Source organism: Microcebus murinus, chromosome 1 (assembly GCF_040939455.1).
Source record: "Microcebus murinus isolate Inina chromosome 1, M.murinus_Inina_mat1.0, whole genome shotgun sequence".
Taxonomy (NCBI): domain Eukaryota; kingdom Metazoa; phylum Chordata; class Mammalia; order Primates; family Cheirogaleidae; genus Microcebus; species Microcebus murinus.
The window spans coordinates 93,651,830-93,667,307 of NC_134104.1; the positions used below are offsets into that span (position 1 = coordinate 93,651,830).

At 35.3% G+C, this 15,478-nt stretch overlaps 1 protein-coding gene across 1 annotated transcript in view; it reads left to right on the forward strand.

Moving 5' to 3' along the window:
* The window catches only part of WDR49 (WD repeat domain 49), a 153,244-nt gene extending 141,136 nt beyond the window's left edge, over window positions 1–12,108 (forward strand). Inside the window, exon 18 of the mRNA XM_012752204.2 lies at window positions 11,010–12,108. Coding sequence (XP_012607658.2) covers window positions 11,010–11,137 — 128 coding nt within the window. The 3' untranslated portion in view covers window positions 11,138–12,108. The remainder of the gene's footprint in view (window positions 1–11,009) is intronic.
* The last annotated feature ends 3,370 nt before the right edge of the window (window positions 12,109–15,478 follow it).

Here is a 15,478-nt window from a genome sequence, read left to right on the forward strand (position 1 = left end):
TATATGGTTTCTAGCTTGGATAACTATGTCAAATTTATAAAGATTGCCATTGACAGAGAAAATACAGAAGGAGAAGTTGGTTTACGGTTAGGAAATGAGGTCAGTTTTCAGAATATGTTGAGATGGAGCTGCTTGTGGGACAACTACCACAAAAAGCTAACCTTTTCCAGGAATCTAGCTATAATAGGAAGAAAGAGAAAGAGTGATAATTGAAGAGAAACTGCAGTCAAGACAGACATGCTTTAGAATTAATTTTTAGTTCAATTTTTTCTTCTGATTTTAGACCTGATATATGCACATTACAGAAAATTGGCTAGTAAGAAGTAAATAGAACTCTAAAGAATATCAGAATAGGGAATCTAAAGAGCAACCACTACTCCCAGGCCAGAGACAGGGTGACCAAGGAAGAGGCCCACTGCCTTTAGGGCTGAGGCCCAGACCTCACTGGAGAGGGTTTATCCATGCCTCAGTGGAGGGCAACGGCATCAGCCACGGCGATGATGCAGATGGGACTCGCTAGAAACCCAGGGTCAGAGTGCCAAGGGAAGCACACACAGGGAGTTGCTGTATCTCAGAACTCACTGCAAAGCCATGAAGGGGAGTTTGTTCATAGGGAAGAAAATGGAAAGCTTTTCATGGGGTGGTGCCAGATGGGTGGCACTCTGCTGACAGGGGAAACTACTGGCTCTGGACTCGAGCTGGAGGAGCCACTGCAGGAGCTTGGAACCGCAGAAGTCGTCCTGTAGGAACCTAGTGCTGGACAAACTGCACTGTAGGAGCACAGGGAACTTGGACCTTAGAAGAGAAATCCATTTCTCCTCCAGTGTCTCTCCAGTGCCCTCTAGTGACAGAGCTCAACATCATGCCAGCTGGTAAAGGAGAGATACTTGTAGGGCTCCAGTCCATTATCACAGAGCAGGCATTAAAAAGTGGATTTGGAGCTGAGAGGCAATACATTGACAACTGGCATATTCTCATCTTATCTGCTTCTTCAGGCCTCTTCTCCACTCTGGTCCTTTTACATCACTTTGGACCATCGAAATCACAGACATTATCCCTACTTAGTTTATAAGATAGTAATGTTTGTCTTTTAGGAGGCATTGCCATTTACAAAGGGAACAAAAGATGGACGCAATGAAGGTATAAAGATAAAATTTCAAGCATAAGATTGGTTTCAAATCAAAGCTCTACTACTTGCTAGCTGAGTGACCTTAGGCAGGACAGTTAAACTCTGTATCTCAGTTTCTTCAGCTGAAAATGGACTTCATATTAGTTACCAGTGTCATAATGTTGCTGTGAAGATTAAATGAGATAACCTATGTGAAGCCCTTAGCACAGTGCCTGATACCTAGTAAGAGTTGAATATATTTTATTTATTGGAAATATTTTGTTATTATTGTACTGAATAGCTCTATGATATGTGAAATATTATTGCACCAATTTTCCATATGAGGAATTTGTGGCATAAAGAGTTTAAATAACTGAACTATGTTCACATGAATTGTAAAAGTAGAGCCCAGATGAGAATGCTGGAAGACTGACTCAGGTGTCCATGCTATTAATATTTCTAGATGTGACTTTCCCTGCTCACATAGTGTTCAAATTATGTTCCCTATGCAGTTTATTCTTGTGCTTATTTTTAAAACCAGCAATTGTGCTACAATATTACCTATTTTTGTCACTTTCACTTTTTAGGAGGATCCTGCTGAATTCAAAAATTATTATAAAAGAGCACTTAAAAAAATCTTGATTAGTAATATATTGCCCCTCCATGTTATCATTACAGAGTCTGCCTTAAGTCTTTACCTACAATCCTGCAATCTCCATAATTATAGTATGAAGAAGGTTATTTGGCAATTGTACAATGGGAGGCATTTTGCCAGACTTACTTTCAATGTTCTAAACTATCACTTTGGAAGTTGGGACAGTTTTCAAACACTAAAATCCCTGGGTGATTTTTAGTCTTACCTACTGGATTTTTAATGTCCTTCTGTATTCTGTTTCTTTCCCTTTCAACTTGAAACATCCTTTTTATACTCTCTCTTTACCTTCCAAGTTGTTCCCAGTGGGTTCTCAAACAGCTTGAAACCCCTCTTTGATATCCTTATTCAAAAACCTGGAAACTACTTAGAACTGGCTCTGGATCAAGTTTTGCCAATAAATTCCCCAGAACCCATTCATGTTGTGTCTGTAAAATCTTTAAAACTTCCAGTGTAGAGAAAATGTTGTATTAGTGATACCTCAGGTGAATTGCATTTTTGTTGTTGTTCTTTCAAAGACAAAATGCATGAAACAATTAAAGAGATGATTTTATTCAGGCTATTGCAATAGAGAAAATATTCATTAAAGAGGAACATCCCAAAGAAAAAGAAAAAGACCTGAGTTATTATAGAGATAGGTCTTATGGGAATGATGAGGAAGGATAGGGGGGGTCTTAACTCAGAATACATGAAAGCAAAGGAGTCCTTTATTGTTAGTTGTTTCTGGAACACAAAAGGGCGGAAAAATTTCTCAACCATCTCTGCTTTCCAGGATCACAGGATTCAGGTAAAGTTCAGCACTATCAGTCTTCCTCCTTTTGTTCAAGACAAATGAATGTCACTCATTACTCAACAACCCAGAGGTGATCCTACACCTCCTGGGGGGAGCAAAGCAAAGTTTCAGAAATAGTCTTTCAGGGATTCTTTTTCTGTGTTGTTTGTGTGAAGCCAGTTGACCGTATGTTGCCAGGTGGTGGCAAAGTCAGTTGTTTTGGAGTCCTGAAGACCCAGAAAGGGATGACTGCAAGACAACCTAGAAATCTGGATAGGGATCTGGGATGTCCTATTTTAGTCCTTAATAATGTTGTCAGGTGGAGGCAAGAAAAAATTAGTTTGGAGGATTATGGTCAGATATTGAAGGAAACTGGTAGAATTGAAAACTTGGTAAGGGTTGACAATTTGTACAAAGTAAAAGGCTCCAGTTCAGCTTGAAGATAGGTACACAAACTGGTATTTTCAAGAAGAGAAAGTCAGTTCAACCTCAATCAGATTAGGTAGAATTTGCATGCCTATCAGGAACTTGCAATTTACAAAAAGGGCAAAATAGTTCAAAAAACAGTGAACTCAGCCAGAATCTGACAATTCATAGCGTGTGCTAGAGACAATAGATTATTTCTCACTTAGCTTTTCAGTTGCAGGTAAAAAATATACACATAGGTTTTTAGTAAAATCTACTGTAGTGTATCTTTGGTTTAGAATTAAATCTTAAATCTAGTACCAGTAAAGAAAAATAATCTTTGATATTATGTAAAAGTTCTTACTTGAACAAATGATTAAAATGCTGAAAGAAAGCATTTATAGATATATTCATTTAAATAAAAAGTGAGAGATTGTTACATATGGTTCACCCCAGATTTTTTAGATACTACAGATCCAGAATGAGCACAATGTCTACGGCCATATCACCCTGAACATGCCCAATCTCGTCAGAATGAACACAACACTCACAGGCATTTTAAAAGTAGAAATCCGTCCTATTATTCTATGTCTTTGTTTACATAATAGCAAATCATCTCAAAATTCACACACACACACACACACATTCTCCCCCTTCACCAAAAAAAAATTGGGGTCTACAAATCATTAGTATGTGAAAAACTTTTTTAAAAATTTCAACATATCCCAAGCAACCATTATTTAAGAGTCACATGAAGAGTATTAAGGTATTTTGATCAATCCTCACCACTTTTTGCCACCAACCTGCTGCTTTGTTACCTGATTCTTACTGGATGGGGGCTGAAATTGAATGACAGCTTGACAATACTACTCTAGAGCTTAGATTTAGGAATTAGAAGCTTGACATCAAAATGTAGGAAGTGGATTGTAGTATGGCTCTCACCTAGGAGCTATTAGAAATGCAATATCTCAGGCTCCACCCAGGTCTGTTAAATCTGAATCTGCATTTTAACGAGATCTTCAAATGATTCCTAAGCACATGAAAGTTTGATAGATAAGGACTTGTATAGAGAACTCAGAATAGCATAGAGAATGTAACATAGGAGGTTTTCAGAATACTGTACACTTGTAGACCAACAACAGCTGGTCATTGTGTGCTATATTTACATAGCTGCCAAGGCCCTTGTTGCCAGAGTATCTTTGTTGAGATTTGCTGCTGTTGCTCATCTGATGTAGTAGCCACCAATTGGCCGGCAAAGGAAGGACCAGAAGACAACAGATAAACCAGCTCTGTTGTGTTAAAATTACTGAATCATTTTATTTTGGAGGAAATGTTTTGGATAACTTCATGAGTAATCACCACATTTTTTCATTTTCATGGCTATTAATATCCATCTTTTGATTATCATTATAACAAACCTTATCAGGCAGCCAACTATATGATGAGTGTATAAATGTCATGTTTTCCCAGGTAAGAAATAGTGAAGGTAAATGGCTACCAATAACACTAGATATTCATTTTCAAGAGCTGGGATTGTGGTTAAACAGATGGATATGGGGATATATGACATGGAGAACTGCCCTTTTATCATTATTATAGAGGCCTCATGTCTCTGGAATGCAGGAATTCCAAATGTGAGGAGTGAGCTGGCCCCTTGGCATGCCTGGAAGTTTCTCCATGCTTTTGTTCATTTGTTCAACAAGTGTGTTTTCTGAGCCCCTCTCCATGAACCAGATGCACTACCATGTGCTAGAGATATATGGTGTACAAAGGCAGACAAGGCCTCTGCTCCCATTGAATTTATTGTTTAGTAGGTGAGATGGGCAATAAATAAGTAAAAGAATAAAAATAAATAAGTAAATAAAAGAAGGTAAGTTTAGATAGCGATATGAATAAGAGCTGTGAAGAAATTACAGCAAGCTAATGGAATAGGGCAAGATTAGGAGGAACATCAGAGAAGGTCCCTCTGATAGTTAAGTGAAATACTGAAAGATAAAGTTACACAAAGATTTTAGGGCAGAACAGTCCAAGCACAGGAAATAGAAGTATAAAGCTGCTAAGGTGGAAACAAAGTTGACATATTCCAGACACTGAAAGGTCACTTGCTGGACTGGAGTCAGAAGAGGAAACTGGTAGGAGATGAGATTGGAGGGGGGCAGGAGTCATGTCATGCTGCCTGGACAAATAATTTGGTTTATTTTAGATATGAAAGTAAACCTTTAAAAGGTTTAAAGAGGGATGTGACCTGATGAATTCATACAAGTGGCTGTCGCTAACCCTTCTGAGCAAACTACTTTCCAAGATTCTAAGTTGTGTGGCCTGGAAGACAAGAAGTTGAAGCCTTGTAGTTCCTAAGCTAGTGAAGACAAGAAGTTGAAGCCTTGTAGTTCCTAAGCTAGTACCCATATGGGAACTTGTAGGCGGGCGCTTTAAGATAAGCTGTGCATTTAAATAAACATACATTTTGTTTACAAGGAGTATCAAGCAGACTGCAGCCACAAACCATGGGAACCTTGACAAATCGGTCTGTTTTTCCTAGTAAGAACACATTACTCTTTGCCACCATTCTGAGGTAAACAAACAGTGTACTTCATGGCAAGTGTATCAGTCAGGATTGAACCAGGGAAGTAACACCAATAGGACTTTATATTGAGATTTATTATAAGCAACTGGTGTATAGGATTGTGGGGGCTGGCTGAGCAAGCCCAAATGTATAGGGCTGAGCCAGGAAGGGAAGATCACGGGTAGGTTGGGCACAGGTTAAAATTGTTGTTTTGTCCAGTGGTGGAATTTCTTCCCTCTCTTAGGAAAGTCTCAACTCTGCTCCTAAGGCTTTTCAAGGGATTGTCTGCCTCACCCACATTATCCAGAATAATCTCCCTTACCTAACATTCATTCATTAGGGACTTTATTTACATCTGCAAAATCCCTTTAGAGCAACACCTAGATTAATATTTGAATGGATAACTGGTGACTTTAGCCTAGCCAACTTAATGCATCAAGAAAGTCAGCCATCACAGCAAGGTTAAAGATACTTTTAAAAAATAATCTTTAATAAGTGTAATAAATAGTTGTTTCTCACATGTATTATAATCCATTGCAGACTCACTCAAATCATCATATGAAAACATTATGCCATTAACCTATCAGATGTTGTTACTATGAATAATGAGAGGAATTAATTACCATTATCTATTTAAAAGGTGTTAGGTTAATGACATCGTTTTTACCCCATAAAGGAGAAGTACAAAGCAAGCCAATGAAGGTTAAGTTTTATGGCCTCATCTAAAAAGACCTTTTGAGTATTGGGAGTTGCTAGGAGTTTGAGACTGTTCTAGGTGAAGAGTAGAAGCCAGATTACGAGCAGAAATCATTTATGTGTTAACATTTTAGGTACCATCTCTAAAAGAGGTCTTAGAAGAAAAATGACCAAACTACAAATTTTCATTAATTTGCTAAAATTTGTTTTCCTATTCTAAATATTAATAGCAACTTTCATGAATAAATTTGTATTTGTAATTTTATAGTCTTTTTCTTAAAGAGAGTTCCCGAAATTGTAAGCTTCAGGCCCAACAAACAGGGATCTACTCCTCCATAGGAGCCTTTTTACATCTGTTCTTTAAACTAAAAAAAAACAGCCATCCAAGGGAGATGTTTCTCTCAAAATCTTACAAAGGCCTATTAGTTATTGATTTAATTGACCTGAAACCCAATGAATTGCAATGAAAATTTCCCATCTAGTTGAGAGACAGATCTCAGTAAAACAGCTAGAGTTTTTTTCAGAAGTAACATTCTGGCTTTTACAGTATATTTCAGGAGGACTCTCAGGCACTCAAAATTTCTTGTGATTCTAAAGTTATAATCTGCAGTCACATGAGACAGGGTCATCTGCTAAAGCACAGAAACCCACATGACCTTATACTGCTGGTATTAGGCAAATGGAAAATGTTGTCTTTTATTTGTAGCTCTGCTTAGTGCTAGTTTCAGATTTATTCATTTTTGTCTTATTGCTAAAAGCAGAACATATTCACACAGCTCCAATATTAGAGTATATATAAAATTATTCAGTGAGAAGTTTGACTTTATACCATGATGATGTTCTGTCCAATTCCCATTGTCATCTCTCTGTGGCAAGAGAGAGATGCGACAGAAACCTGAGCAATGTTAAGGTTTCTGTGTATTCTTTTAAGGTTTCTATATGCATCTGTGATTTTGAATTTGAACCCTGCTTTCTTGGTTTTCATTTGTCTGATATGATTTCCCCATTCTCTTATTAAAAATTTCCCTAATCTCTTTATTTTAGACATGTGTTCAGTTTTGCTTTTGATTCAATTAAAAATTCTCTTTTTTTTAATTGAGAAATTTAGCTTATTTAAATTTATTGATATATTGGACATTTTGCTTTTGTATTTCTCAGACTCTTTTATGATATTTGTTGTTTTTATATTTTTAAAGTTTTTACTGCATATGTAATTTTTTCTTTATTTTATTTGTGTGTGTGTGTGTGTGTGTGTGTATGTGTTCTAGTGGTTACCTTTATAATCATAGGGTCATATAATTCCTCTAGTTCTTCATTTCCTTAGGACAGTGACTCTTAGATCCATACTGAGTGATGATAGAATGAGCATGTTTCCTCATTCCCCTCCCCATCTTTTACCACAAAATTTCATTTAATAATATGATCTTTCTTTGCACTTACTTTTATTTTGTTAAACTTGGTTATAGTGCTAGTATTCATAGTTGACTTGTCACTTTCAGTTCTTTGTCTTTGATTTATCATGTACAAGGCTTCTTGTTCCTCCACCCTCCCAATTTTTAACTGTATCATTCCTACACTATTGGATATGTGGCCTTTATCTTCTGTTTTGTCATTTAAAGCTCCACATTGTTTTAATCTCGCTTCTACATTTAAACATAAATATATACGGTCCTCACCACCAAGTTGTTTTTTCAAATTTTTCTCAGTCATTTCTCAGTTTACATTTTAGTAATTTCCTCAAAAAGTAGTCCTGGGGCCGGGCGCGGTGGCTCACGCCTGTAATCCTAGCTCTCTGGGAGGCTGAGGCGGGCGGATTGCTCGAGGTCAGGAGTTCGAAACCAGCCTGAGCAAGAGCGAGACCCCGTCTCTACTATAAATAGAAAGAAATTAATTGGCCAACTAATATATATATATATATATACAAAAAATTAGCCTGGCATGGTGGCGAATGCCTGTAGTCCCAGCTACTTGGGAGGCTGAGGCAGGAGGATTGCTTAAGCCAGGAGTTTGAGGTTGCTGTGAGCTAGACTGACGCCACGGCACTCACTCTAGCCTGGGCAATAAAGTGAGACTCTGTCTCAACAAAAAAAAAAAAAAAAAAAAAAGTAGTCCTGGGAACAGTAGCTCTAAGTGTCTTGCATGTTGAAATTATTTATAGTTTTTAGATTTGAAGGACAGCTTGGATGTATGTGATATTTTTTAGCTCACACATTCTTTCCTTGATTAACTTGCAGGTATTGCTCTACTGTCTTCTGGTATTGATCATTCCTATGAAAATATCTAAAGCAAGATAGATTTTTTTTTGTAAGTGACAATTATTTCTCTGGTTGCCAAATGATTCTCTCTTTATCTTTAAAGTCTAATAATTTTAGTAGGATATGACTTGGTTTTGAGTATTCCAAGTCAATTATTTCTAGTCCACAGTGTATCCTTTTCAATATATAAATATATATTATATATGTAAATATATATAAATAATATATGTTAATACATAATACCAATTATTTCTAGTACACAGTGTATCCTTTTATTTGAGGAAAGTTTTATTAAATCATACCTTTAAATATTTGTTGTATTTTGATTTTCTTTCTTAAGGATCTACTCCAGTTAAGTGTGTGTTGGATGTATTTTTTGTCTGCCTTCATATCTGTTATTTTTCTAATTCCTTCTTTTAAATTTTCATTTTATTATATTTGTTTTTCTCATTCATATACTCTATGATTCCTACCATGTTACTACACACTCTATTCTTCCTTGTGATTTTTTCTATTTTTACCTGAGTTCTATCACCTCATATTTCTTCACTTCCTCCTGTGTCTTCATCTCTTTCCTGAGTTCTTTCATTTCTGTTGTGATCTTCCTTCACAGAGGCAATTGTTACTTTAAATGTTTAAATTGAATTTTTGTTAAAATGCTCAGTAACAATATTTATCTGTACAATGGCAACATTTTTCTGGTGGTAGTAGTCCATGTATTGATTAATTTTGCTGTTGTTTTTTTCAATTTGATTTTTGTTTTTTGCTTATAATACCATTCTGCCCATGATATGCTAGTTTTTAAATTTTCCTTTTTTAATTACTTAGCTTTAATGAGTTGGATTTTTTGGATTTGAAATATGCACTTGGGCCCTGAGTAGAAGGTTGGGATATGGGGCTAGAGTATTCAATTTTACAACCCATGGGGGCAGACTACTTCTAGCAAAAAAACGACTCAAGTCTGTAATCCTTGGGGTAGCCTTACCTTATTTATTTCACTGAATCAAACCAGATCAGGGAGAGCTTCTGCTTTCAGCCTTGTTCACCTCTTTTTAGTATCTGTGGATATAAACGAAGAATAAAGCATTTGCACTGCAGGGTGAGCCCCTCACCTTCAGTGAATATCCTTTTGCTAGCACAATCTGAGAGGCTGCTGCTTGCCTTCTTACACTCTATATATTTGTCACTTTTTCTTGTGTAATTTTTGCCCAATCTCAGCTGTTTGGCTGCCCTTCTTCATATTTTATAGACTGCATTTTACATCCTGTTTGAGTTTCGCTGAAAGTGGAATCTGTTTGTAGACTTATTTTTCCTCATCTTCATGGCTGTGTTTATATAGTTTCCAAGAGAAGAAAGGGGAAAATCTTGACTTATACAGCCATATAGTTTGTACTGAAGTTGAGAGTTTTCCTTTTGTTTTGTTTTTAATGCAAATATATAAAGATGCACCTATGCTATAAAGTTGTTCCTTGTTTATTTTTCTTTTTTACATAGTCTTTGGTTTGGCATTTAAATTATTCTTCAGTCCAGTTCCAACTACATTCCATTTTATTCTCCTTCAAGTATTTTCTGCTTCTTTTAAATTATACTGAATTATTCAGAGTTACTTCATGAGTAGTTTTTATTTTTTCATACTTTTATTCACTTTGTTCCCTCTAGTTGACATTTCCTTTCCAACCCTTGCCAATCCTTCTCTACCTCTATGTTTCTTATTATCAATTAAAATCCTACCTGGACTTCAAGACATACCTCAAATAGTACCTAATTCTTAAAGCTATTTCTCAGATCTCTATGTATCATTACGACATCTTTATAAGTTTATGCATAATTGACATTACTTATATTCTCTTAAAATTATATCCTATTGTACATGATGCTTCTACTTCTACCAGTTGGAAGAAAGCTGGTGACTTAGTCATATTTGTGCCCCATTTACCCCTGAGCACAAAACATCGTGTGAAATATACATTCAGTAAGCATTTGTTTAAATGATAAAGTTATGCAAGGAGCCAAAATTATTTTCTTAAATGCATGGCACAATTTCCTCGTCCTTCTCACTGATGCACAATACAATCACTCATGGGAATAATTTGGCTCTTTCTATTTTCTGAAGCCACAGAACCCTGCAGATGTGACTATAGATGCACTTGTTTGTTTATTCAGCAGTCAAACTGTGTTTTGATTATTTTAATTATCTTATTTCAATACAGAATAATTTTTCTTGGCTTTTTATGCATCCTTCATAGCTGTTAAGTAGATTAAAAAAACAAAAATGGAAAACACAAGCTTTTAAAATCCTCTACCCTTAAATGGCAGATCTCTATCATGATATAAATGCATTAAAAGAAAAAACTCTATTAAAATTTAACTTTTAGATTTAAATTGAAGTAAAAGGAATAGCAGAAGCCTAGAGAAAATTTCCCCACATGCACTCTGTGTTTTAGAAACATTAAAATTTTTAGATAAAGTAAAACTTGAGAATTTTCTTCCCACTATTTCATTTAATTGGGTCTCTTACCAAATGTAATTTACATGTCATTTTCTTCATCATTTTGTAGCTCTGAAAGCTGTATTTGATGAGAAAAACCTGTTCCCTGAAGAAATTCTGGATCGTGAACAAAAAGCCAAGCAATTATGTCAAGAAACAAATCATGAAGTGAAGATAAAAAAAAAGAAGAAATCATAATTGAAAAAATTTCATTGTTACATAAAGTACATATATAAAATACAGAAAAAGAATCAAGAATTCTGCCTTTTCTTTATATTTGAACTTCGGGAAGTTTCATCTTCAGAGGATAGTTTAGTGCTGCTTTTATCTGTCATCTTTCACTTTCTCTGTATTCTTAATAAAAGAAAGGTTGGACTAAAGAGGGGGCAATATCAATTGGTATCTATTCTCCAATGTTTTTATATCAAAAATTTGTGATTTCAGAGCAAAGTATTCTAACCAGTTACCCTTCTGGTTGTTTTTACAGACAAACATTTTTTGGTCAATTTTTATTGTAAGACCTGTATTGAAATATATGAAAAGTATTAACACAGTGAATAGCTACAAATTTGAATAAGAAAACTATTTCCACTTCTTTATACTTTCTAGTTTTTAAAGAAATGATTCAACTAATAAATCTACATTTATGTGCACATATGGAAATAACATTCATTGGAAATCGAGCAGGTGGTGGGTAGGGAATGGATAAATTCACACCTAACAGGTACAATGAACACTATCTGGGTATAGGCACACATAATTTTGACTTAATACAAAAGCAATTTATGTAACCAAAATGTTCATACCCCCATAATATTCTCAAATTAAATAAATGTTATAAAAAATGATTCCGGGAATGACAATTATTCCTTGTCAATAGCAGCCTTTCCTACTAATTTTTATCAACTTTTATTCATCCTTCCATATACTTATTGGGAAATTACTGCTTATGATCTACTTATATACTTTGTTATACTATACTTTAAAATTGAGTGGCACGGAACAACCAAAACAGTAATAACCTTGAAAAAAAAATCTAAGGGCCTGGGACTCTATAAAGGACTCACTCTATGTGAAAGGTCAAGTAGAAAATGTTTGGTTTGGTTCTCAAACTTACTGCCTCCCTTTTTGACTCATTATTCTTTATAAATATCATCCTCCAGGCAACTAATATTCTAATTCTGCTTTAGTTATTGTGTCCTGTGGAAAGAATTAATAAATTCATTTGTATAACTTTAGTTACTTACTACATATTTATAGTTTAAAGAGTACTTTCAAAAATATTTCTGTTTTAAGAAGAATTTCACAATAACACATAATAGTAAAGGAAAATAATTAACAGTATATATGGGCCTAGTCTGTATAGCAACTGCAAAAGTTTATCATGTTTAAATTCACAGTAACCATATAAGTTCTATTAGAGTTAAAATCTAGAGTTAAAATATGAGATCCAGATCAATTGGAGGAGAGCCCAATTATTAATGGAAGAGTTGGGATGGGAGCCCAGGTCTGTTTTACTCCCCAAATCATGGTATTTGCTATTCATCATTCTGTTCACTTACTTCTTAACAGTATAAAGTCACTGGAAAGAGTTCTAACAGTAGACTTTCCAGAAACAGGAGACCAAATGTTTTTGTTTGGTGGAGAAGGTGGTGACAGAACAATTTTCAAAAGACAGCTGCCTATTCCAACTACATTTAAGTGCATTCTGGGTTGGGCATTATTACTTCTATTCTTCTTGCTTTTCCTCCCTACAGAATGACAATCAGATGTGGGAAAGATGGAAGAGAAAAGTATATTTGTATGTGTGTGTGTGTGTGTGTTTATGTGTGTGGTGTGGTGTGGTGTGGTGGTTATGTAGGAGAGTGTCCTTACTTTAGAAAAATATATACAGAAATGTTTAAGTATGACAGAAAATTATGTTTGTAGCTTGCTCTAAAATGATTCAGAAAATATTAATTATTTTCTGAATATACATATGTCTATACACATACATTTTGTGTATGTACAGACACACATAACACATACATACCTATCTTTATCCATCATCTGCCTATCTATCCACCTATCAAGAGAGTATAGATATATAGATGGAACACACAAATGTGATGAATGACAAGAATTGGGGAAACTGAGAGGGGAGGAGAGGTGGAGATAGCAGTTCTTTGCACTATATTTTTCAGTTTTATGTGAATTTGAAAGTATTTCAAAGAAAATTATTTTTTTAAAATGCAAAATGTTGCCTTTGGATAAAGAATTCTTTGAGATATTGCAGCAGAAACTGGACAACTCTCTCACAAGGATATTGCAGAGAATTCGTGCACTGAGTAAGAGGTTTGATTGGGTAATCCATCATTTCAAATTCAGAACATAAGATTTATGAATCAGAGGTTTGTTGATAGTACAGTGGAGTGAAATCTGAGCTACATTCCCAGAAATTTAAAGGAATAATATTAAGATGTTATGGAGGTATAAAATGGATACCAAATAATTTGCAAAGGCTCTTTTCCCTATTCATCCAATTATTGAAGGCATGTGCAAGGGACTGTTTTAGACAATGGGTATTTATATATAAATAGAATGCACTTTTCCTGCCCTCAGCTTTCTGGAGTGAAGACACGTAAAATGTAGTGGTTAATTAAGCAAAGACTGAATGAACCCAGTACTTTTTTCTGGTGTAATTTGGAAATTCCTTTACTAGACACATTTTACTTTTTACCCTTGGAGATGACTTTGTTTGAAGTGACTAGTCTGAGATAGTCTGGTTCATACAGACAGGCCTCTTTATAGCCTACTATGTGTGCATGGCACTACATTGTGTGTAACTCCAATTCCGTCCTTAATTAATGTCAGGACCTCTTCTGTAAAAGGGATTAAAAATAACTGTCTCACAAGTCTATTTAATGAGTAGAGATATTTTAAAGGTATGCAAGTTACTTTTAATGTTACTTTTCCTAATTATTTGGAGCAAAATAAACACACATGGGAGAAAAAAAAGACGTGTAGTCATTATGTCTAGTCTTCTTTTGTACCTTGCAATATCTAACTGTGCTAGGCAGGTAGCAGGGTCTCACCTATCAACTGTTAATAGAACTGAAGACATTATAAACTATTTCTGAAATTAACATTTAGATTCAATTATTTAAGATCTTTTTTCTACAGTGAAAGGAACTTGTCACATTAAAAGAAAATGTGTCATAATTTTCAATAAGCTACTTTGTTTGTATTATGTAGATTTATACTAAACATAATTTAACCTTTTTTTCTTTCAGAACATTTTCCTCTTATCACACAAAATATATGGAACAAACTGAGAGAGAAAAATTGCCTGAAATTAAGCCATTCTCAAATGTGAGAATTAACTTTTAAGTTCTTTATCGATGCCAACATTTGCTTGTATGTTTGTCTTTCTCTCTTCTTTCTTTCTTTCTTTCTTTCTTTCTTTCTTTCTTTCTTTCTTTCTTTCTTTCTTTCTTTCTTTCTTTCTTTCTTTCTTTCTTTCTTTCTTTCCCTTCCTTCCTTCCTTCCTTCCTTCCTTCCTTCCTTCCTTCCTTCCTTCCTTCCTTCCTTCCTTCCTTCCTTCCTTCCTTCCTTCCTTCCTTCCTCTTTCCTTCCTTCCTTCCTTTCTTTCTTCTTTCTCCCTTTCTTTCTCTCTTTCGTTCTCTCTTTCTTTCTCTCTTTCTCTCTCTCTTTCTTTTTCTTTCTTTCTCTCTTCTTTCTTCTCAACAAAGTCTTGCCCAGGCTAGAGTGCTGTGGCATCAGTCTAGCTCCCAGCAACCTCAAACTCCTGCGCTCAAGCGATCCTCCTGCCTCAGCCTCCCAGATAGCTGGGACTACAGGCACATACCAACATGCCCGACTAATTTTTTATATTTTTAGTTGTTTGGCTAATTTCTTTCTATTTATAATAGAGACGGGTCTCGCTCTTGCTCAGGCTGGTCTTGAACTCCTGAGCTCAAGCAATCCTCCCACCTTGGCCTACCACAGAGCTAGGATTACAGGCATGAGCCACCACGCCTGGCCTGCTTGTATGTTTTTAATGTTTGAAATTAGGTACATTTTTACTTTGAAAAAGACTATAAAGTGCTAAGAATGGTGATGATATTATAACTGTAATCTTTTGCCACTGTTTTTATATATATTCCCAGGTTTATTCTTTTTATACAGAGACACTTGGCTCTCAATAATGAATATTTTTTTCCTGATTCTCTAAGGGTAAAATAGAGTTGTAGAAGGAACACGTTTGTGATAATATTTAAAAGGGTTGCAATAATATTTTATGGACAATTGTGGTATCTTCATTGTCTTTTAAAAGAGTGTAAACCAATGAGGACATATTCATGGCTATTGCTTTTTACTCCCCAAGAGACAGGAAAGTGAACATTCTGCTTGAACTGCTCTATTATTGGGTCCTTACAGAACAAATTTATTAAATGATTTTAGTAGGACAAAGTGGCTATCTCTGCCATTGGAAGGAAAAGTAATGGCCTGTTCCTGGATAAATCACATTGTGATCTGAGTGATGTACGGACATAATAA